At 41.8% G+C, this 23,044-nt stretch overlaps 3 protein-coding genes across 6 annotated transcripts; 1 reads left to right on the top strand and 2 right to left on the bottom strand.

Moving 5' to 3' along the window:
- Nucleotides 1-7: 7 nt before the first annotated feature.
- On the bottom strand, nt 8-10,183 carry fads2 (fatty acid desaturase 2). Of its 3 annotated transcripts, XM_086209175.1 has the most exons (14): nt 9,657-10,183; nt 9,182-9,217; nt 8,816-9,101; nt 8,602-8,712; nt 8,082-8,279; nt 7,836-7,937; nt 6,033-6,167; nt 5,886-5,946; nt 5,732-5,808; nt 5,450-5,547; nt 3,929-4,025; nt 3,766-3,845; nt 2,893-3,018; nt 8-2,649 (listed from the first exon to the last, which is right to left on the bottom strand). In XM_086209175.1, exons 3-14 carry the CDS (start codon nt 9,023-9,025, stop codon nt 2,598-2,600), a joined length of 1,347 nt encoding a protein of 448 aa, XP_086065301.1. In that variant the 5' UTR covers nt 9,026-9,101; nt 9,182-9,217; nt 9,657-10,183; the 3' UTR covers nt 8-2,597. The 3 variants fall into 3 exon arrangements, with proteins under 3 accessions (XP_086065301.1, XP_086065300.1, XP_086065302.1); XM_086209174.1 differs by lacking the exon at nt 9,182-9,217; XM_086209176.1 differs by lacking the exon at nt 9,182-9,217 and having other exon boundaries at nt 6,042-6,167; nt 9,657-10,182.
- A 5,171-nt stretch (nt 10,184-15,354) lies between these two features.
- On the top strand, nt 15,355-18,222 carry lrrc10b (leucine rich repeat containing 10B). The gene has a single exon (XM_086207817.1). The coding sequence runs from the start codon at nt 15,450-15,452 to the stop codon at nt 16,641-16,643; it is 1,194 nt and encodes a 397-aa protein (XP_086063943.1). The 5' UTR covers nt 15,355-15,449; the 3' UTR covers nt 16,644-18,222.
- A 259-nt stretch (nt 18,223-18,481) lies between these two features.
- saxo4 (stabilizer of axonemal microtubules 4) lies at nt 18,482-22,552 on the bottom strand. 2 transcript variants are annotated; one of them, XM_086207816.1, is made up of 11 exons: nt 22,406-22,552; nt 22,076-22,250; nt 21,867-21,990; nt 21,166-21,413; nt 20,931-21,031; nt 20,791-20,856; nt 20,594-20,680; nt 20,455-20,520; nt 20,274-20,368; nt 19,206-19,304; nt 18,482-19,124 (listed from the first exon to the last, which is right to left on the bottom strand). In XM_086207816.1, exons 4-11 carry the CDS (start codon nt 21,227-21,229, stop codon nt 19,109-19,111), a joined length of 594 nt encoding a protein of 197 aa, XP_086063942.1. In that variant the 5' UTR covers nt 21,230-21,413; nt 21,867-21,990; nt 22,076-22,250; nt 22,406-22,552; the 3' UTR covers nt 18,482-19,108. The 2 variants fall into 2 exon arrangements, with proteins under 2 accessions (XP_086063942.1, XP_086063941.1); XM_086207815.1 differs by having other exon boundaries at nt 20,791-21,031; nt 21,166-21,990.
- Nucleotides 22,553-23,044: the final 492 nt, after the last annotated feature.

The following is a 23,044-nucleotide window of genomic DNA, read 5'->3' as shown; positions in this document are numbered from 1 at the left end:
AGAGGCAACATAGATTTATTTCAGAAGATCAAAGTAGAGGAAAATATGCAGAACATCTTAAACAGTAAACAATATTACGCAGGATTTGTCAGCGTAATTGTCATGTTTTATTCAAACTGTATCACACAAAAGGGGAAAAAAAAAGGTTCTGACAACAAACATCACATATTTAAACATCCAGCAATTTCAGAGTGACATTATGTCATGGTTTTTGTCAAATATTCACTCTCCTTTGGGTCTGTTTTTGGTCTCTATCAACTCCTGAGAGAAACACCTATAGCTGCTAAAAGTTCACAAGTTGCTAGTTTTTCAGAAGGGTGTAATTACTGGTGACAAAACACACCGCAAGAGACTGGGGGCTCCTTCGTTATCACCGTGCTAGCCTGTCTTAGTGAGAAGGGTGCTCTCGTACTATAACCTTAACAAACTTGTTTTAACTTCCATGAGGAATGTTTCAGGGCGGCACAGTGGTGCAGTGGTTAGCACTGTCGCCTCACAGCAATAAGGTTCCGGGTTCAAGTCCCAGCTCTTTCTGTGTGTGAGTCTGCATGTTCTCCCTGTTCCTGTGTGGGTTCTCTCTGGTACTCCAGCTTCCTTCCAAAGACATCAAGAGGGGACGAGGCTGATTGATACTCTAAATTGACCGTAGGTGTGACTGTGAGTGTGAATGGTTGTCTGTCTCTATGTGTTGGCCCTGAGATGGACTGGTGACCCATCCAGGGTGAACCACGGCTCTTGCCTGAAGGCTGCAGGGATAGGCTCCAGCCCCCTCCCCCCCGTGACCCTTAACAGGATAAGTAATAGAAAATGGATGGATGGATGGATGGAGGAATGTTTTCCGATCTGAAGGAAGCAGTAGCTCCAAACCCCAAACCTGACACAAATGTGCATTTTAACCCAAACCACTAGCTTTCTCTAAACCTACCAAACCTGTTTTAGCATCTTAACCAAGGAGAATATTTGATGTTTGAACAAATTATCTCCAAATAAACTCCATTTTGCAAAAAATGAAACTTAACTGAATTTTGAAAAATCTAAATATCACAAATACCATCTTGTGCTGGTGACTTAATTCGACCATGATAGTGAGCAAAGAACAGGACTAAGGTCTGAACTCCCCAGGTGCCTCTGTGACAACCATCACTCAGAGCAGCTGTCAATTATCATGTGACAAACCCCCTTTTAAAGCATAAAATAACTCACTAAAACAAAATTTAAAAGAAGAAGAACTTGAATTTACATCAGCATTACTACCTAAAGTGACAGTAACCAACTCTACAAAAAAGGATTTGGTGTGTAATTTAGTTTGGCCCAGTTGGGTGAAGTATTATTACTACCTATACTCCAGCCACCAGAGGGCGACGTATACATATTTTTTGGTTTCTTTTTAGGTGAGTTTTCATGACACCTATACAGTATTTTTATGCCAACGGCCAATATCTAATTACTTGCTCTTAGTGCCAACACCTAAACACACTTTTACCACAGTGCTGATCCACTGTAAAGCTATTATTGTGCAAGATGGTCTCTCTTTGAAGAGGGTGTGTCGTAGTAGGCGTGGCCTGCAAGTACTGTGCATCTGCAAATAGAGTTCTGCAGGAATGGCTTTTTTTGGTGGGTGGTCAACCTGGATCGTAGCATCGCCACGGGGTCCCTCGACCAAACCTGCAGTTGATGGGACACGCGTTTTGTTTAAGAAGAAGTAGAAGATCACATTGAGAATTTTTATGTGTAGATGCAGTTAGGCTATGAAAGAACTACACAACAGACACGTGACTTCATCAATATCACCACAACTAAATGTCCCCTTCGACATCTGTTATCTTATTTAGTATAAAAGCTACAGAAAGTTAGTTATTAGTTATTCAGTAATTAATTACAAACATTAAATACCTTAAGAATATGTTAACCACATGTATCATTTTTAGGCAATTTACCATAAATCTGCAGACTTTGGACGAGGGATACTGATGCTAACTTATTTCCAGGTTTTAGGGCTCATTCCTGCACCACTCTATTGACAAATCTTAGTTTCTTTAAAAAAAAATGCCTAAGACAGCATTATGGCAGTGCTGAGAGTAAAATAAAAGGCCGAAGGCTGCAGGCCGGCAGCTACACAACAATCTGGAACTCACTGTAAAGCTGAGAGAGCTTCAGAAGTGGGAGATTATCCTCTGCAGGTTAATCACAATGATTGTCACCTCTGACGTTAGACATCATCATTTGATACATTGTTATACTGAAAATATGAATTATAGCTTCTGTAAACAAGTCACCATTTTCACAATTACAGAAGGAATGTGTCATTATTTACAGTGATTGAACTGAATTGATCGGGCTAAATGTTAGCAACTTTAACATGATTGCTGTATCTTTACTGTGAATATAAACACCATGTACTTTAAAGTTATATAGAAAAACTCTGCAAGCACTATAAAAATCCTGCACTGACTCAGAAAAGACTTCAAAGTATAACAGTAACAGGACAAAAGATCATTCCCACACCGTCAATTGTAATATAGAACCAAACAATCAAATATTGATGCAGATAATAAAGACCTCATTCAATTACATGGAGCAAGAAATAAAACAATCAATCATTTATGAAGATATGCATCAAGCCAGAGGTCCCCTGAGGTTTTCAGAGACCTGGAAAAAAAAGAAGAGAATATAAACCATTAGTAGGCCAAATCAATAGGCTGCCGGAGCTCTCAGGTAAGAGGCCTCACTCTGTGCCACAGGAATGACACTCATCTTGTCAGCAATTACACAATTTATCACAACATAACGTGTCATTCCTGAGTTCAGGAAACTGCACATCCTTGTTAGATGTCAGCAGTGTCTGCCGGCTTGTGTTCCTTATCTCGACAGGACTATTACTATTACACTCACCTGACAACATCAACAAGGCCTTGCCACAGTGTCTTCACCTGGTAAGGAATACCATATTTTTCACACAGTGCACGGACCATCGGCGCCACCCGGTGGTAGTTGTGGCGCGGCATTGTGGGAAACAGACTTGGGCAGAGAAAAATATGGTTTCTGTTAAACATATATAACCAACATGTCTGAAGGTTTTTGGTTTTTTTTTTAAATTGTAGTTAAGTATGTTGATGGATCAGCAATCTCATGGTTGTTTCACCTGAAACTGTGTGCAACCAGTACCACAGAACACTTAAGTTCCTGTTTGGACTGAACCATTTTCTGTGTGTGTGTCTGCAGGTATAGGCCACTGGCATAGTTTGATTCTACCAACTATATATTAGGGCCATTTTGCAGTTGTCCAGTGCCTATCATGTCTGAATCTTGGGCCTACCACAGATTTTATACAGCATGTTTATCATTCATGTTCCTGCTCCTCACTGAAGTTTTTTATATTTGCAAATATTTGAGATATCTTGTGTATTTCAAACATTCTCCTTTGTCTTTGGATATCTCCAGTAGACAGAGATAGCTTGAACAACGCTGATGTAATGTGTTTGTAATACCTGGTCCACTTGCAGGTCTAACTTTGCTGAAGTGTTGAAAATGTATTCGTGTCTAATGAATTTTGCCTCTAGATTTATCTGAGAGGACTCACTTATCAAACTAATTGCTTGTTTTTGACTCGATGCTAATTGTGCTGCAGGAGCTGAGGTGCCTAATGGCCACTAAACACTTGTATCTAGAATGATTGCTCCTAACTGAACATGAAATTAACTTTTCACTAGGTCCCTTTATCCCACGACCTTTAGCCCCACGATGCTCGTCTGAGTTCTGACTTACTGGTGTTCGATTTGAAAGTTAAGGTGCCCACTGAACCAGTCGTTGAAGTGAGACTTCTCAATGTTGCAGGTGGCCTGTAACTAAAAGCAGAAGATGAGACTTGATGAGCTGAGGCAGCATATGAATGTGGAAGTCACAGAAGGATCCGTTATGAACCGGGTACCTGCATGGTGAGCCAGTCCTGGTGCTTCTCGTGGTCGATATCCATCGGAAGATGATTCATCTGAGTCACCCACACGAACCAGTGGCTCTCCAGAAACCTGTCAGTCACAAGCACACAGTCAGGGAATGTTATCTTAGGCCATGAACAACACGTTGATATCACTTCCATACAAGCTCATTAGTAGAAACTAATGTCCTCCATTTATAGCAACTAAATATGGCTTTTGCAGAGCAACACCGGCCTCTGCTGCCCAAAAAAAAAAAAAAAAAAGCTAGTTCCAGGACACTGGTGTTCATTAACTGGTTTATGCTCTAGTGACTACAGAGCGTACCTCACCTCTATCATTATTTGAAGAAAAGACAGATTTTGTTACAAGACCGGAACAGAGAGGGACGGAAACTTGATTCAACAATGAAACTTTTAGTTCCGAGGGGACATCCTGAGCTCTCTAGTCTAGTGGTGTTAAATGTTACACCCTCACTGGGCCTCACTGGTGATCATTCCTGCGCAAATCAAGTTGCAGTGTGTCAACGCAGGTGTTGGGCTGCAGAGCGGAAATGAAAGAGACGCCATTCTCCATAGTACAACTATAAAGATGATCATGGAGCTGTTGTGCAAAAACAGTCCCATAATTTTGCTCTACATGACACTTGTATTTCAAACTCTGTTCAGTTTGCCTCCCACTTAACACATCAGGTAGCAGGTACACTGGGTACATTGCACTGATATTGCGCTGAGACTGGACACATGTTGAGGGCCCATGTTCATACACACATTAACACAAATGATAAAATCTCTATTTCTGTGACAGATGTGCCAATTTAGTAGCCACGGTGTAACTGAGTGTATCTAGGCTTGTTTCTACAAGCAGTACTAATACTGAGTAGTGCAGACACACCCGTGGGATAAGAAGAAACAAGGACTTCCAGGGAAGTGAATTAGTCAATAACAGCACACCCAAAGAATTGCACACATCACACTTGGATTTAGAGGAAAACTTCAATAGGTCCATCCTCCCTGTTTAGCATCAAGAGGACTCGGGAAATGTCGCCATGAGTGGATATAACTCACTGAGGGAAAGATTTATTTGCACCAAACCTCACGTGGAGGTTCAAACCATCTACAAACAGCGTTCCAAAATTTGGAGTTATCCACAAAACAAAAAAATACAAGTTGTTTTCAATTTGTGTGTTTAAGGCGAATATGGAATGCTCACAAATGACGGTGCCGTTACACTGCAGCAGAAATGAGGAATAGATTCACCGAAACCATATAATGAACACAACACTTGATACTTACAGAAAGGATGAGCTCAGAGTTAGTAATTACACAAGGGTCTGTCCAGATGGTTTTAGTGTAGATTTCAGGGAAAGTATGCAATAAAGATGTAAAACTGCTCCTATGGTAAAGCTCTCACACACTTATTTATCAGCGCATCCCTTCTTAATTATAAGAGCAGCATGTCCTTTTAGAAAGATTTAGATTTCTTATTGAGTAAAAAGACAATTACCTGATATTTACCTGACAAAGCTGATGAGCACCATGGAGCCAAATAGACCATAAAGGGGTGTATAACAATAGAAGTATCGAAGGTAGTAGGACAAGGACCAGGCCATATCCTTCACAAGAAAAACAGGTCAGCATGATGGACTCTCTCTCCATGTGTTGTTTGCTTACATCTGTAATGTGAGTGCACTTGGATTTCTTGAACAGGCCATTATGGTCAGAGTCACTAGCCTGGTGGCATAGCGGTGGAATATTTCAAACAGAGAAGCGACATCAAACAACAGTGTAGCATCTTACCACCCAGTCACGGCGTGAAATCATGACGTGCATTATCTGAATGTGGAAATAAACTGGAATAAGCAGCGGGGGTCCAACTGAAAGAGGGAGATATTAATTATTCCTGAAAAGTTGTCATTGTTTCATTCTTTTTGAATGACTCTTAAAAACATACTGAGGAAGAAGTACTGGTGTTGGCGATTGTAGGGCATGCGTTTGATCTTTTTGGTGCCATACTGCGACAGAGAGGAAGACAGAGTTATGGTGACAGGCTGGAACATGCTGGAGATTCGTTCAGTGGAATCTAAGATGTCAGCTTTACAGCGCTTGCCTCCACTGGCTGAGTGGTTCCAACGACAAAGACGCGCAACATGTTGACGTCCGGGTCCTTACTGAAGATGTTGGGTTTAGCATGATGCTGGAAATGGCGATGATTCCACCAGTTAGCAGAGGCTCCCTGAAGAAAGAATATTTCAAATTGAGTTCATTAAAAGAGCAAGCGAATGTTTCTATTAGCTATTCTCCCCATGATAGGTACCCTAGAGCTGTGGTTCTCAAACTTTTTTCAGTGATGAACCCCCTTTAAAATATTTTTTTGTCAAGTACACCCTGACACGCGCAAAACATTTTTGGTAGAAAATAAAGAGGTACAGTGCTGTGCCATCAGTGTCTGATTTATTGAGGTTAAACAACTAATAGCAATGATTTGCTAGTGTTGGCTAATTGCTCCCCACAAAAAAAAACACAGTTCCTTGGGTGCTTACTTCCAGTACTTCGTCAGCTCTGGTTTCGCCTTCTTTTTCACTAGTTTCTCTGTATTTTCAGCCGCATCGCTGCTGCGCTTTAGCCACATCTCCATCGTTACAGTGCGTCGTTATGGCAACGGCAGGTTATTGACGCATGATGCTGGATCAGTGGGTCAAACTGACTTGGTTTTGGGAGAGTTTGTTTTTTTAAGGATATTAAAATTGAATACTGAATATAAAATTCAGTGTATGAACATACATTTATATTTTATCAAACTTTTTCTAATATAATTATTTCTCAAGACTTAATTATTATTAGGATTACTGCTTTTTTAAAAATATATATTTTTGTAAAGCTTCACATATCCCCTGGAGTACCTCCATGTACCCCCAGGGGTACACGTACCCCCATTTGAGAACCAGTGCCCTAGAGTACTACAGACCCAAAGAGAGTGGCTAACAGCTAGTTAGCTTAGCACAACGAATACTGTTGGATGGGAAGTGTTAATATACCTCCAGCACAAGTAATCACATAAACTTATCTCAAAAACTTTCTTTGCCTGCATTGATACAACTATGGATGTACATAATATTTGATAAGAAATGAACATTTTAATTCATCCATTTTCTTCCACTTATCCTGTTAAGGGTCGCAGTTGGGAGGGGGCTATCCCAGCAGTTTTCAGGTGAGAGGCGGGGTTCACCCTGGACAGGTCACCAGTCCATCACAGGACCAACACATAGAGACAGACAACCATTCACACTCACAGTCACACCTACAGTCAATTTAGAGTATCAATCAGCCTCGTCCTCTCTTGATGTCTTTGGACTGTGGGAGGAAGCTGGAGTACCAGAGAGAACCCACACAGGAACAGAGAGAACATGCAGACTCCATACAGAAAGATCCCGTGCTGGAGCCGGGACTCGAACCTAGAACCTTCTTGCTGTGCTAACCACTGCACCACCGTGCCGCAGAAAATTAATAATATGTTCTCATAATTATTAAATTGCAATTTTAGAATCAGATACAAAGCTGGAACTACTTTCTTGACTGGATATACAAATGAAACGTATCACCTAAAACCTTGGGTAGACAAAACATTTCTTGACATCGTGGACCAGGACGTGGATGATTACTGCTGGACAAACCGACACCTTAGGTAGGTACTATATGCTAACACTTACTGCCATTCACTGCCATTCGTTGCGCTAAGCTAACTGGATTTGAACACACTACAGCACACAGAGAGGAAAGAGGGGTAATTATCTTCCTGTCTAGCTCTGTGGATGATGGCAAACAAGTGTATTTCCCAAAAGTTGTCAGGCTTTTTAGGAGTCAGTTGACACCTGATATCAAATCTAACAAGAATATTAAATACCTTCAAGTGGCCGATGAGAAATTTGTGTAAAATGTGATTCCATGTGGACTTCTTGAAGACAGACAAGTGACCAAAATCATGCTGCAACCATCCAGCCTGGGACTGGAAATGAAGACAAATGAGGATTTTAGGGTGTGTGTGTGTGTGTGTGTGTGTGTGTGTGTGTGTGTGTGTGTGTGTGTGTGTGCCTGTGTGTGTGTGCTGCAGCTAGTGACTTGCTGTTTATTAGACATAATGAAGTGTCACCTGAGCAGTGGCCAGAAGGACAGAGCACAGCAGCGTCAGTGTCCAGCTTGTCCCCCAGAGCCAGACTATCAGCCAAGCGACAGCCTCCAGCAGCAAGATGTGACCCAGGTGGGCACAGAAGAACAGCGGCTGTGCTCGAAACAGACCTTCACGCTCTGCATGCGCACGTAATGTTTGGAAATCCTGTATGATTGCAGCCTGGAAACAGAGACACAGTCCTGCAAAAGGTATAGCTGCATGCTCATGAGGTTGAAGGAAAATGAATGCGCTGCAGCACGGGGAGAGGGAGAAACAAGATATGTGCAAATCTGAGGCGGATGTTCCTGGACTTGATTTTTTTATCTGCTTTATTTAGTCGTCAATGTTTCAGTCAAACAGGAACCTTCATTACTTGTCTTGATGACAAAATGAAGCAGAGAAAAGTGAGAGTGGTGGTAAAATTAAAATTATTCTCAGCACCTCAAATGTTTCTGAGTGTGTGCGTGTTGTTTACTTCCTATAAATCTGAGATGGGTCTCACATTTTTATCCCGGTCCTGGCTGGGCTCAGTAGCTGCCAACTCTCCGATCAGCAGGGGCTTCAGAAACTTTTGCACAAACTTTTTATCAGGATGAAAAGCAGTGAATGCATCCTAAGAAACACAATGAGAAATCGTGTTAGCAGCATGAAATCAAATCATCCAAAAGCTGTAAAGACTTCAGGAAATGCTGTTAATGTTTATAGAGTGTGTTTACAGTTGCATCCTCTCCAGCGTAATGGTGGATGACCCGGAATCCCCCTGGGTGCCTCTTGGCCCACTGTGTGATGTTGTAAACCCTGCGATCAATGACCAACCACTGGTCGTTCCTGCTGGAGTGGCGCTGTACCTCCTCCCAGGTGTAAACCCCAGCAGCTCTCCCGCTGGCCAGCTCTCCTGGCTCTGTGAGCTGGCCCCCACCACCCATCCTCCCTGTCTCTGGCCTCAGTCCTTCCTTCCACTCACACACACACCAGAGGACCAGGCAGCACTAAGGTCGACACCTGAGGGTAAAAATGTCAGGGCTTCACACTCCTAGGACAGTCAGACACCATGGCTGCACTCTTTGGAGGAACTTCATCACCTGTTGCTCTCTGTACTCGCACCACCCAGCTGGTTGCTACACAAGTGAAGCAGGACAAAGAGCAGTGGCACAGTGCTCACTAATAATTCATGATGAAATCCGACATTTACAAGGCTATCGGCGAAGCAGGTGGCTTTTAACATAGTTTGCACTGTTTCCCTTTAATAAGCTACCGAATCTGTGAAAACCCAGTCCACATCCTTGGAAGCATCCTGGAAAATGATCTATATTTAGCCGGATAGTGCGTTTTTGTCGCTTGTACAGCAGCGCAGTCGGACGAAGTCATCAGCTCGTCATATTAGATCGTAAATACGTAAAAAATAGGACTCAGATCACATTATTATTATCATTGTGTTAAACCTCTGTCAGTGCATCGATTGTTTCCTGATGGTTTCAACCTTCAACGCGGATGACGGCTGGCAGGCTTTGCTGTCTACAGGCCCGCAGCATGCAGAGAGAAATATTTCACACTTACAGGATCCGGATTTTGGCTACTCTCCGCGGGCAACTGCCACATTACCACACCGGCACACCGTCTTTTCTCCGCGCAGATCCATTTTAAATAGTAAACAGCCTAGATACAGCCTCGGTCTGTCCCCTTAATATGTTCACTGACTCATTCACACTCTCATTCAGTACAAATTCCGGGCCGATCATTCGAGGGGTTCTGGGCCAATCGGCGTACAGTAAATCCTGGACCGCTGGCTGGTGCGCAATTGGCCCGATCATCAGCCCATCTGAAGATCAGCGTTGTCTGCGCGGTCAGACGGAAAGAGTCATCTATCCATCTGTCTATCTATCCATCTATCTATCTGTCTATCTGTCTATCTATCTGTCTATCTATCTATCCATCTATCTATCAGTTCTTTCTGTCTAAAGGTGTAAAACATTTATATAAATGTATATATTCAGTGTATGTGAATATGAATATAGGTGAAATGTATGAAAATTAATGAATGTAGCTGTGTGCGTGTTTGTTTGTTTGTTGAATTATAACTTTGATCATTTAAAGTGATTTACAGTTATAAGTACTCCTGTTGTCCCTGCGGTTTGAGGGGCGGAGCCATGAGTTGTGTGATGATGTCACAAAGCATCAAAGCGACCATCTCAGTCTGTCATCCTAACGGTCAACCCAATGATTCTAATTTTGATCTCAGGCATTCTGACCCGACCCCGTCACAGTACCGCGACATAATGAGAACCACTCATCCAAACGTTTTGTTTTCCATCCGATTCCTGCAGACAAATGTTTGACTGAGAATGAGGGACGTGCAGAGCCAGACTCCGGAAGCTGTTTCCATATTCAGCGGTGAAATTGTAAATGTTCTCTGTGCTCAATGAAATTCTGATTCGAAGAGGCGGGCCTAGGAGCAGGATTTGTGACATCATAAACATTTTTGGAGGTGATCCTGGTCTAAAAGTATTCAGCAGACACTGTGATATGGAATCTTGGTGCCTAGCCAACGAACAACAGGAATTTTCAAAGAGAGAGAAGAATAGATGGCATTCAAAGGATTTGAAATGAGTTTTTTCAAACACACCTGGTTTGTAAGATTTTCTTAATTAATTCAGATATCCCATATTTGTGAAAACGAACACTTATCCCAACCTGGTCTACTTACAGACGTAATTCATGAACAAGTATATATGCTGTAAGTATAATACATAAGTATAATATAAATTGATTGTCTCACACTTCCCTTCCTTAGTGTTATAGTCACACCTGAAAACAGGGAGTTCATGGGATGGAACGTCATCATCTAACGAGCATCCCATGTTGCAGTACCCATCTTTACCAGCAGACAGGGCACATGAGCTCCTTTGATCAGACACCTTCCCGTCCTCAGATAACCCTGAGCTGTGTTGCAAATAAATATATATATATATATATATATATATATATATATATATATATATATATATATATATATATACACATACATACATATATATACATATATATATATATATACATATATATACATATATATATTCACACACACATAATACAGTATATCCTAGATGTTATCTTTCAGATTTGATTATTTCTCCTTGATTAAATATAAAAGTACACATCTACATTTGTCTTGTTTTAATTGTTTGTTTCTCTTCTCCTTCTTGTTTCCCCAAACTGGCTCGGTCATGCAGTTCTTCATCAGCATTCACCTCAACAGTCACATCACTTTGCCCCCCTCCCAAGTCTCTTGTCTGTCTGCTGCTTACAGTCCATTGTGTCATTTCAGGGTCGTTTCAATGAGATGCCAAAATTGCAAATCAGCTCTTTTGCTCCTCAGCATATCAGACAGGATTATCCTCAAGCAGCGTCCGGCCTGTCACCCTGTTTGTCCGCTTCTTCTACCACAGCTCATCAGGCTGACAGAGGCGCCGTACATCTGACCCCAGCCAGCTTCTCCTGGCTTTTCTTCACAATCATAACTAACAAAACTCACTGTTTACACGCTATTTTCTGTTATTTGATACGCTTACACGTGGCGAGTAACTTTGTACGTTTAGGCTTATTCTTTACTCGCCATTTATCTTCTCACCCCGTCACAGTTCAGACAGAAAAAAATTATTTATGCTTCAACTGTTCTGCTTTCGAAGTGGCTGAGAGTTTTTAATTATTTTTCAGATCAGTAATTAATTTTCATACTGTGCATTGGCATCATTACACATGATTTATTAATTTGACAAAAGTTGATGAGATGTAGTTTAATTTCTCCATCTGGTAAAAAAATTACAGTGGATACATAAAAATTCTAGTAATGTACAAGTGAATATTCTTTGCAATGGATATCTAAGTATATAAAAATGTAATTGCACAAGATAGAAATACAAAAGTGTCCTGCATTCACATTTTTAGAACCATGACCCGACTTTACTAGCAAAATGCCAAAAATGATAAACAGTAAAAGTTACTCAAGGGCACAAATGGGGTCTTATATTTGTATTACATTTAATTTTGCATTATGGGATTCAGGTCTCTACTTCATGCATCATTTAAATTTAACTTCATTCATTCATTCATGTGTGGATACATCATCTAATCTCTATAATGTCACATATTTTGTGTTTCATCCTCTGAAAAGTGAAAACCTAATGTAAGATGTGTATTTGACAATTTCAAAACCAAATTTATTATTTATCATTTCTATAATCATTTTTGTTTGAGATCCAAAACGGGTTCTGTATTCTAGAATGCTGTATTTGTGGTTGTGAGAGGGTAAACTATGAGACAATCTGAATGCTCCTTCACTGGATGAAGTTAGTTAATGTCAGAGCTCCTTGTTCTTCATTACAGGCATTTTGTAAGAGTTTCAGCTCCGCCACATTTATCAGATGAGTCTTTGCAGATCATGAATATAACAATCAGTCCAGATAAGCTCATAAACTATTTAACTCAAATAGATTTTATCCAACTAAATCCCACATTGGTTTCAGTCTCATTAGGACATGCCAGTGAAGGATGTCAGCATTTTATAGTTTATTTTTTGCGTCTGCTCTGTGTCATAGCTGAAAGTCACACAAAGACTGTCATCACAGCTTTTTAATTGGTCTATAAAAATTTGGTAATGCTGAAGTCGGCAGTCTTTGATGTAAACCAGTGCTGGAGTGACTGTCTGTGGAGGTCCAGGGCTTTTACTGCCCTGAATATGTTACTGCCTTTACGTCACAGAGAGCGTAGCAATACAGCAACATAAAGGCACTGTGTTAAATAGAAAGTTACTGCATCTAAAATTGTTATTGCAGCTCAATTGTAAGACCTACATTCAACCTGTTTATTCATCTGTCAGTGTTATATGAATATTCATCATCTCATTTGTAAAGTGATTGGTGTTTATTATTATTATTATTATTATTATTATTATTATTATTATAGATGCCTTCAGATTTCAGTATTTGTCTGAAAGCAGGATTATGCAAAAGATATCAAACTTATTTTCACGGCCAAGAAACCGTCCCATTTTAGGGCAGATCAGTTAGAGCACCACCTGGTGGCAACAGGAAATGAACAGCGCCATCCCAGATTTGGTAAGAAGGCCTGGAGAACTGGGTGGCTGTGGCGTCACAGGGGTTTGCACTCTTTTCAATTATTTTAGTTTCAACTGTAGCTGGTTGAGGAAAACTTTCCCCAAAACAGGAATGAAATCAGTTTTACACCAAACAGCAAAAAAAACGCATGGCCAGAATAAAGTGCAACATAGACTGAGATCGGAGTGTAACTTCTGCCTCATCTGGTTATTTCAGTCATTGATAATGATTCATTTGAAATATTTTGTGGGCTGGCAAAGTCGCTCTTTAGCAAATCTCTCTCTCAGTTTTTATTAACACAGAGGTTTGACCTGTAAGAAGGAGCTTATTCAATGTATTCAAGCTACCGCTCCCAGCAGGCAGCTGTCAGCGCAAAGTTTGAGATCCAAGTCTTCATTGTCCTGTGAGATTCAGGAGCTGTTCAGGTTCTAACTACTTACAGTTTTACACTGCTGCTTTGATTAAAAAAAAAAAAAAATGCAATGATACTACATGAGATTCTCAAGTCCACAAGAAACTGTAGAAGTATTTCTTGTTTCTTTACACCAATAACATGTTGGCATTGCCTTGACAGATTAACGGTTTTTCACCGGTTCATATCACTCCCAAGTCCACTTATCAGCGTTATTATGTAAATCCTCGCATGCAAAAGAAACCATCAGTAGGCTACCTTCCAAACACTCCAGTCACAATGTTCATCATGTTTGATCACACTGATGCAGTTTAACTGACTAGAAATTCACGAAAATATATATATTTTTAAATTCAGAAACACAGGGAGGATGTCATTCACAGGAGGAGGTGGACAGACAGGATAGAGACATCCAGCTGCCAGAGAGCATGTGTAGGGACGGATTGCACCATATACCAGCAGGCGGGGGAGTTCATATCTTCATGAATGTTTCCTAACTTAAGTGAGGGTTTGTTTTTTTTTGGATCAAGACATTTATAAATATTGTTATTATTTTGTTGTACAGAGATATTGATCAAGTTTGGCCTCTTGCAGGATGAAATAAATATTGTTCTGTTAACTTTTAACCGATTTGAGAAGATTAATGTCTCACTGAATTAAAAAAAACCCTTCTTAACAATTGAAATAAAGTCACTGGATGCAAACTGATATTCTTTAGATGAAGAAATTATTCTATAGTTGTAAATAAATAAAAAACTAATGATTTTTATTCTTGAAAGTCAATTTTCCATATGATAACGTGTGTGCAAGTATGTGCACTACTGCAAACAAACGTATGTAACTGAATAAAAAACGTTTGCATCGAAGTGAAAAGTTCTCTCCTTCAAAAAAAACCTAAAAAATACACCTTTTTTCAATATTTTTAAAATACATAACGTCTTAAAACAAGTAGCTGAAAGGGAACATGAGCACAGTTGAACGTGTGATGTGATGCCCCTGTTCCTGTTTCAGAGGGAGGAGGAGGAGTGGGGGGGGGGGCGCAGCAGTATAATGTAAACCTTCACACTGATGGAGACAACCAGCCAACATCAGGAGACGCGTCAGCAAGCCAGTCAGCTTTGCTCTCCCTCCAAAATGTTCAATTTCTGTCTGAATTGCGGATTGCAACCCCGGACGACTTCGGCCTCTAATGGGGAGCCGCTGCGGTAACTATTGGACAGACTTCCATTTAGTGTTTTTCTTTGCCGGCGGCCAGGTCACTGAGCTGCGCACTCTGTGTTCGTCCAACCAGACCCGTCACGAAGAGGGGAAGTTCTGACTATTTAACGTCCTAAAGTGATACTTTTTTTTCTTTTTCTCTACCTGCCTTGTCGAAGAAGCTTGATCACGTGATCAGGTGACTTCTAAACGGTGAGATCTTCCTGAGGATGTCAAAGAGGAGAGGAAATTAAGGGTAAGAACGGCAAGAATTTCAGCTCAAAATTCAGCTCTGCATTATTGAACTCAACTGCCAGCAGCACTACTACTACTACTACTACTACTACTACTACTACTACTACTACTACTACTATTATTATTACTACTATCATTTCTATTTCTCCACTTCTTGTCGGATTAATTCAGATCAAGGTGTTGATCAAGAGACTGAGAGACACCTGACAACCTGCTGGCAGGGCGACTGTTAATCGGCCTGACCATGATGCTTTATGCAGCTGGTGGGTTCAACCACAAAAAAGCAGCCCCCCGTTCAACTTGTCATAGACGCTACCCCATCAAATGACTCTGTCCTGACTCACACAGGAGTCAGGGGTGGCGGGCCACAGCATGGGCAACTCCTCCAGGAAGGGTGACGGAGAAGACGAAGAGGAGAAGGATGGTGAGGAAGCAGAAATCACAGTGAAAAAGAAAGAAAAAGAGGAAGAGGTGGAGGAAGAGCTTCCTTTAGGGGTGGAGGAGTTGTTTGAGAGTGGAGATCCCGTTTTGGACTTGAGTTATCGTAAATTTAAGCGGTTACCTGCTCGTGTTTGTGGACTGATGCATCTGGAGAAGCTTTATGTTTGTGGCAACAGCCTGCGCACGCTGCCGGACACCATCTCCCAGCTGCAAGGTCTTCGGATTCTCGCCCTCGACTTCAACAAGATAGAGGACGTTCCTCTGGAAGTCTGCCAGCTCAGCAACCTCACTCGCCTCTACCTGGGAAGCAACCGGCTGATGAGCCTCCCACCTGAGCTGAAGAACCTGAGAAATCTGCGCTGCCTGTGGGTGGAGAGCAACTACTTCCAGAGATTTCCTCGAGAGCTGTACGACCTGCCCAATCTCAAATCCCTTCAAATTGGGGACAACCGGCTGAAGACGCTGCCTCCTGACCTCAGCCGCATGGAGTCACTGAGGGGATTATGGCTCTACGGGAACCGCTTTCAAACCTTCCCTAAAGTCCTGCTGAGCATGGAGGGTTTAGAGATTCTTGACCTTGACCGCAACAAGATAGCAGAATTTCCCAGCCTGAAACGTATCAAAGCCCTTCGCCTCTTCTCCTACGACCACAATCCAGTCAAAGAACCTCCTAAAGTGGGTGAGGAGGTGCTATTGGTTGGGGAAGGTGCTGCAGAGTTCTTGGAGGAGCGTGAGGCTCGTAAGGAGAGATGGCGAAAAGCAGCTGAGAAGGAAGCAGAAGAGTTAGCTCTGGCCGAAGAGGAGCCGGTCATTCACGGCATCCTGAAGAACAGCAGCTCCAACTCCAACCGAGGAACAAGTGAAGCTGAGATGAACATGGAGGATGCCGACATGATGGAGGATGAGCTCCTAACCAAGGAGGAGCTGCCAGTCACAGAGTATGATGGTGCTGAGCTTGAATATGAGGAGGAGGCTGTTGAGTACGAGACAGAGGAGCTGATATATGAGGGAGAGGGCTTTGAGTATGAGGGAGAGGAGCTGGAGTATGAGAGGGCTCAGCTGGACTATGAGTATGAGGAGGCAGAGGAGCTGGAGGACAGGGGGAGGCAGGATGAAGGGGCATGAAAAACTCCCAGACTGAAGACTTCTGCATCTTCAGAAAGATTCTGATGCAAGTTTTCAAATTTTTTGTTGCTGATTTGTTTGAACTGTGAAATTGATTAAGATGGGCATTATGATATTAATACAATATGGCTAAAGCGATACGTCACCCAAAAAGTGCATTTTGTCATTCAAGTAATTTTTCACTGTTGCTTCCTTTCTTTGTGTCTCCAGACTGCAGAAAGGTCTAGCCGTGTATATTTAGCTTAGAGCTAATGGCGCCCTTTGCTGCCAACTGCAAATGAAAGCAAAAAAGTCCAAAAATGTCCAGTCAGAAAAGCTCAAGTGCATAGTCTGGTACAATCCACATCTTTATCCAGTCCTCTGTTCAGTCATCAACAAGCACTTTGACTTGAGGAACAAACAAACTAATTTGAACACTTCTGGTTAGCTCAGCTTCAAACTAAAGTAACGTGGCTGTGATTCATTCTGGAGCCACAAAGAGGCGGAAAAAAACATCTTTGCAATCTCAAAGTACATAATTGTGAATACTTTATGATACACTTTTTGGTTGGAGTATTGCTTTAAGAACCAACAGCACCTGTGACATCTCAGTCAGCTGCAAATCAGAGCAGGTGTGTGTGGGGCTGTAGTCTGAGCACACGGGACAGCAGGTCTTCCATTATTAAACTGTAACTCAGCTGATGAAGTCATTGTCATTCATTTATGGGGATCTATGTCTTCATTGGGAACCAGTCAAACCACCAGCTACTGCGTGCTGGGCTGACTCGTCATAGTATTTTCACACATCATGGAAAGTGTCTGTTTTATTTGCCTGCCAGTGCACCTCGACTGGGCGTATTGCTATTTTTATAAACCGAGCCCGCATGTAAATGTGTGTATTGGATTAAGATTTACAAAATATTTATGACCTGCTAAACACAACCCCCTTCCCTTGTCAGAGTCGTGTAAGCAGTCAGTGCCAAGAAAGAGAGAGAGAGAGAGAGAGAGAGACAGAGAAACAGCTGGATTAATGGAGGGATGAATAGCTGGGGTACCTCACCATAAAAGGCAAGTCCATAGAGATGCTCCAAACATGAAAGAGTCTGACAAACAACAAGCTGGAGACTTTGATTCACCTGAAATAAACACCAGCTTCCCCCTGAACCCCAGCCTGACCTCTGTACGCCTCCCTTCGTCTCCACCTTTGTGACTCCACCTTTTCTACCTGTCTCCTAACACCAAGCAGGTCCGGCGCTTGTTCTCCTCTCATCTCTGCAGTCATTATTCATGCGGGGCTGGAGTGTAATCCAATCCCCTCCCTTCCTTCTCTGCATCTTTTTTTCACATCTCATTGAAAGAGTGAAATATTTATCCTCCTGCGCTGAAATATTCATGGTGCTACGTACTCGTGTGGCAGCCTGTCTCGACTCTTGTGGCAGCACAGACTCAATCTGATGATTGCTTTACTTGAATTTCTAAAATGTTACATGTGCTGATCTGCCCGCGTAAAACCGACATTTACATACATGTGGAGGTATTTACTTTTTATGATTCATGATTCTTTATGTAATTTATGGAATATTGGTTTGTTTGGGCTGAACAGAGTGGAAAAAAGCATTCCATTATATTATATTATATTATATTATATATATATATATATATATATATATATATATATATATATATATATATAGAGATATAGATATATATAGATAGATAGATAGATAGATAGATAGATAGATAGATAGATAGATCAAATCTTTACATTGGAGAAGCTGGAATTTTATTATTTGCCCTACAATTGAATTAAAGGATGAACTGATAATCACATTGTTGCCAGTTATTTATTATGTGTATGACAGATTATTTCCATGATTGACTTACATGTGTTGAAATTTGCTGTGAATTGTTTTAAAACCGTTTAAAAGCTCCTCACAGCTTCTCTGAGCCCAAGTTGTTCACATTTGTTGTTGTTGTTTTGAACCCTTTGCTTTCACCAGCTCATCGAACATGATCTTCCATTTATGCTTTGATGACGACATGAAAGCCTTGCAGGCATTCATTGAGGTTTTATGTATCTCTTGTTTTGACAGGGCAAACTTGTGTGTGTGTGTTTGACTTATGTTGATTTTATCGAAGTGCTGCAGGTTCTGAGAGTTGGCCCCTCGCTCGGTTCCAGTCGATGACGCTGGGGGAAACAGGAGCCTCCTCGGTCCGCGCTCTCTTCCTCTTCCCTCAGCTGTGGGTGGCAAAACAGTGACACACTGCAGACGTCCTTGGGAATTGGTGCCACACTCAGCCTGGGTCTAATTATTTTTGCTCAGTGGTTTACACTTCTCTCTTTCTCTGTATGTCAGCTTCAGCGAGGTGATGCATCACATCCTATACTTTGTCTTTGGCTGGACTCATTTGAAGTCTATTTTGACTATTTTAAAATGGAGCCAATTTGATTCTTGGTGTGAGGAGTAGCCTTGCAGGTGTGTGACTCACTGACAGATGAACCTGTGACAAAGAAAAAGGGAGATATGTGAATCACAGGAAAGGAAACACAAGGTAAGCATGTTGGGATTGTGTAACGTGTACCTATCCGTGTCACGACGATTAGAGCTGCTGGTCATTTTGGAACTAATGATGCCTGAAGCAGAACGTCTCAACTCCCCACATCCGGCAGGAAGACAGAAGCTGGATTTTTAAGGATAGTTGTCAGCTTAAAGCACTACTTTACCCTGAAAATGTTACTTTCCGCTCACTTACTCACAGTCAGCTCAATAATAGCCTTTTCCCCCCGCATGACTTCTTGAGTTGACTCTAGATTTCAGCCAGATATTTCTGTATATTGAAGCTACTAACGACAGCAGAACTGTTCAAAACTTCACTTCATTCAGAACCACTTCAGAATAATCTTTATTCTGTTGCTTAAGTTATGTTTGGTTCTGTTCTGGGACTCACTGCTCTTTTACACCCATGCGTGGAAAGCCTGAGGCAGGAAGAGCTCACCCTCCTGCCCCTCATCAGCCATCGTGGAAGGCTAAAGCAGGGGGAGCAGCAGCAAAGACCCCCAGCAAGACAGAGCAGAACAGCATGAGTAACAGTCATAATATTGATTAATTGCGGATATGCATTAACAGAGGAGCTCGGGCGGAGGTGGGCTGAAAAGCAGCTGACAGAGGAAGCAACAAATGTAGCCAGAGTAGAGCAGTTTAAAAGAGTGTTCTGACTGCAACTAGCCAATAGGGAGCGTAGGCGGAGTCAACAGAGCCATCAGCCAGGGCTTGAGCCCAGAACCTTCTTAGTGTGAGGCAACAATGCTAACCACTGCACCATCTGAAAGTCTTCTAATTTTTTATTTTGTTCGCTCATATCAAAGTGTTTGTATAGAGTTTGATACAGGAGAATTGGATTATACAGGACAGAGTTTTGGGGAATTTGTAAATGGCCATTTTGAACAGATTTGCTATTGTTAGTAGTCGGTATTCAATAGCATCAATGAATTAATTAATCTTAATTCTAGAGTCACAAGGAGTCATTCAAGGGTTAAAAACATTTTTTTTTTAGTTATAGAAACCTAATAGTGAACATTTGAAATTCAAATAACACTTTTGAGGGTAAGTTTCACTTCATTGCTTATCTAAAAATACCAAGTACAATTACCTGCCGTGGTAATGGGAAGTGAAGTGCGAATAATCAAAAGGTGCATTTGGGAAAACTTGGTTGCTCGCAGCATTGAGAAGAAACCCAGAAGGCTCCTGAAAACACAGCACACATTTAACCTGGACAGCTCCTCCAAACACATGCTTATGTTTTACTAAAGGAAATGAAATAAAAAAGAAACCTTTCTCCCAATTATAGTATTAATTGGTGCATTCTTCTCTCTCTTTGGTGCTGGCAGAAGGGATGTCTTGTAAAAGAGGAGATCAGTTATTATGTGACGATGACAGTGTCCAGCAGGATGGGAGGGAATCTGTACTCACCGGGCAGGACAGAGGAGCTGAGGTACCTCGAGTGTATCCTGTCTCTGGTGAACAACGCCTGTGCAGACTCACTTCGGTACCCTCAGACTCAAGCACACAAAGAAACTTTAACCTTACACATGATGCGAAAGAGAATTACATCTGGGTCCTGTTTCTCCAACGCAGAGGAAAGGTCAAAGTGAATATTGTGGCTCCACCTGAAGAAGTGATGGTGGTATAAAGTCACTTTTCATCACCGAGTTGTGAGTCAGACGAGGCTGAACCTGAATATCAGAAAACAAAACTGAAGTAGCTTGACATCTAATTATTTGAAAAACAACCGCTATTTCATACAAACCGTGCAGCTTTTTTTCTCCTGAAATGTGTTGAGTTGAAGGTCTTCTCCCTCGATGAAACCAGTTTGTCCTTTTGGGCCCACGGTCGCATGTCTTTGGAAAGCTATAGGTTCACCACGTGTGAAAGGGTGTCACATGAAAAAAACAATAGAATAAAAGATGTTACGATTTTTTTTAATGTAATTTTGACATAATTGTTTATGATTTTAAAAATTGCGTATAAATCTGCAGTGTTACCTGCCGGCGTGAGATGAGGCGGCGCAAACAATCTCTGGTATTCTGACTGAAGTGTCAACTTCATGAAGACAAGTAAAGACAGGGCTATTGATGTCTGTGACACTTCCAAAACTTTCTACTGTCGTTTCACCTGCCTTCTCCTCCGTGGGCTGTGTTTGTGGGAGACTCCTCAGCTGATGGAAGCTGCTCTCTCTGGGTTTGTTCATGGCGTTTGACAAAGACTCCCAACGATTAAATTGGATGTGAGGCTGGTAATGTTGGTTTGAGACATCAAACCAAACAACATGTAACATAACAGGAGTCTGTTAACATTTTATCAAAGTCAAAGTTTTCACTCTCAGTGGATCGGTTCAGTTCACTGTCATTTCCTGTTTTCAGTCTCAAAACTGCAGATGTTACGGAAGCTTTGTTTGTATTTCTAACACTTCCCTTCCACTGCCATTCATTGTTCTAAAATAACTGGTGGTCAGCTGGTCTCTGCGGGTCTCAAACAATAAAAGGGCTCCAAATGTCTCGCTGCAGGTGTTGATGAGAACAGCCTGACTATCTGTATGACAGATACTGCTGCGGAGCTAAGAAAATGTGTTTTGCTTGCAAGTTTTTGCGGTTGTGACAGGAAGTGACACCGAAAGACGAAGGACCTGCAAACAGTAAACGTGAGGAACTACGGTACATCAGCTGTCACCTTCCCTGACACTTACCCAAACTGTAGCTTGTCCCAGGAGTCATAGGAGGTCTGGTAATATAGAGCGGGTGGCTGGTCTGCAGTGAGGCCTGTCTCAGGGGGACGTCTGAGCTGAGGAGGGAAGTTCACCCGGCCTGCCTCTATAATAGGTGAACTTATATCAGGCTCTGAACCCTGATCATGTGACTCTCTCCCCAAGTTTTCCACCTTGTCATGTTCTCTCACCATTAAAAGCTCTATAATTACAGAAGCTGCTGCTGGTCAGTTGTCCTCTGGTGTCTGTTGCTCCACCAATCGGCACGGCTATCCTCTCCTGCTCAGCCGTCTGTGACTGCTGTAATGGAAACCTTCACTGACAACACTGATGGATGGCAAAATCCTCAGGGCATGTTGGGCAGTGCTGTAACCATAAATAAAAGCAGCAAACACGGTGTAACTCCTTTGTCTTAGCTTTGACTGCATCTAAATCATTTTCTATGAAAAACTGGTTACAGATTTTAGAAAATGCAAAGTCCCTCAATCAAATGCTGTTCCGATGAGTTGTACCAGACGTACCTGCAACTCCACGATCACCTTTCTGTGTTGTGGTGTGGGTCTCTGTTGCTAGGAGATTCAGCACAAGAGCAGAACAAGCTGAAGAAGACTGACTCCAGGAAGAAAAGACCATTGTGGCCTCTGTGTCTCTATTTCAACACATCTCTCATCTGCATGTCAATCAGTCATCACAAAATAAAATCTCCTTTGGATTTTTACATAACATTGCAGCAAGGAGTACTCTAAGAGCCCAACTGACTTTTTTCTCTGCACTTCATTATAACGCCAATCTTTCCCTCCACTCGGTGGGCAGGCCAAAGGAGCAACCTCACAGCTTATGCAAAACTCTGTGCTTATCTGAAGGAGAGGCCAGGAGGAGGAATTATTTTGGGTGAACTTGCAGATGGGATGGCAACACAAAGTGCCTTTCTGCAGCTAAAAAACTTGGTTTTAACCTTCAAGTCAACATGTAGGGCAAATCCTAACTGCTGCGTATGAACAATATTTCCTCTCTTCCTCAATCATACATCATAGTGTCTTTTTTATACATGGTGGCCTTTTTTCACTCAAAGCACTGTAGCAGTAGATTTTTTTTTCCTTTCACTTATTGTTATGAAGTAAAAACAAACAACTATTGATTTCCGGACACAAAGGACGTGT

This window comes from Aulostomus chinensis, chromosome 7 (genome assembly GCF_037954235.1).
Source record: "Aulostomus chinensis isolate RoL2024-O1b breed Wild chromosome 7, RoL_Achi_v1.0, whole genome shotgun sequence".
Taxonomy (NCBI): Eukaryota; Metazoa; Chordata; class Actinopteri; order Syngnathiformes; family Aulostomidae; genus Aulostomus; species Aulostomus chinensis.
The sequence above is the reverse complement of the archived record's forward strand: the minus strand, read 5'-3'. Positions and strand labels throughout refer to the sequence as shown.

Excerpts from the sequence above, each read along its gene's own strand:
- fads2 (XM_086209175.1), bottom strand. The coding sequence starts at position 9,025 with ATGGGTGGTGGGGGCCAGCTCACAGAGCCAGGAGAGCTGGCCAGCGGG. Across the intron at positions 8,713-8,815 it reads ACGCTGGAGAGGATGCAACT|GATGCATTCACTGCTTTTCA; the intron begins GTAAACACACTC and ends TGTGTTTCTTAG. Across the intron at positions 2,650-2,892 it reads GGCCTTGTTGATGTTGTCAG|GTCTCTGAAAACCTCAGGGG; the intron begins GTGAGTGTAATA and ends TTTTTTTTCCAG.
- lrrc10b (XM_086207817.1), top strand. The coding sequence starts at position 15,450 with ATGGGCAACTCCTCCAGGAAGGGTGACGGAGAAGACGAAGAGGAGAAG.
- saxo4 (XM_086207815.1), bottom strand. The coding sequence starts at position 21,458 with ATGTTACATGTTGTTTGGTTTGATGTCTCAAACCAACATTACCAGCCT. Across the intron at positions 21,032-21,165 it reads GCCTCATCTCACGCCGGCAG|CTTTCCAAAGACATGCGACC; the intron begins GTAACACTGCAG and ends GTGAACCTATAG. Across the intron at positions 19,305-20,273 it reads ACTTCCCATTACCACGGCAG|CTTCTGTCTTCCTGCCGGAT; the intron begins GTAATTGTACTT and ends TTAAAAATCCAG.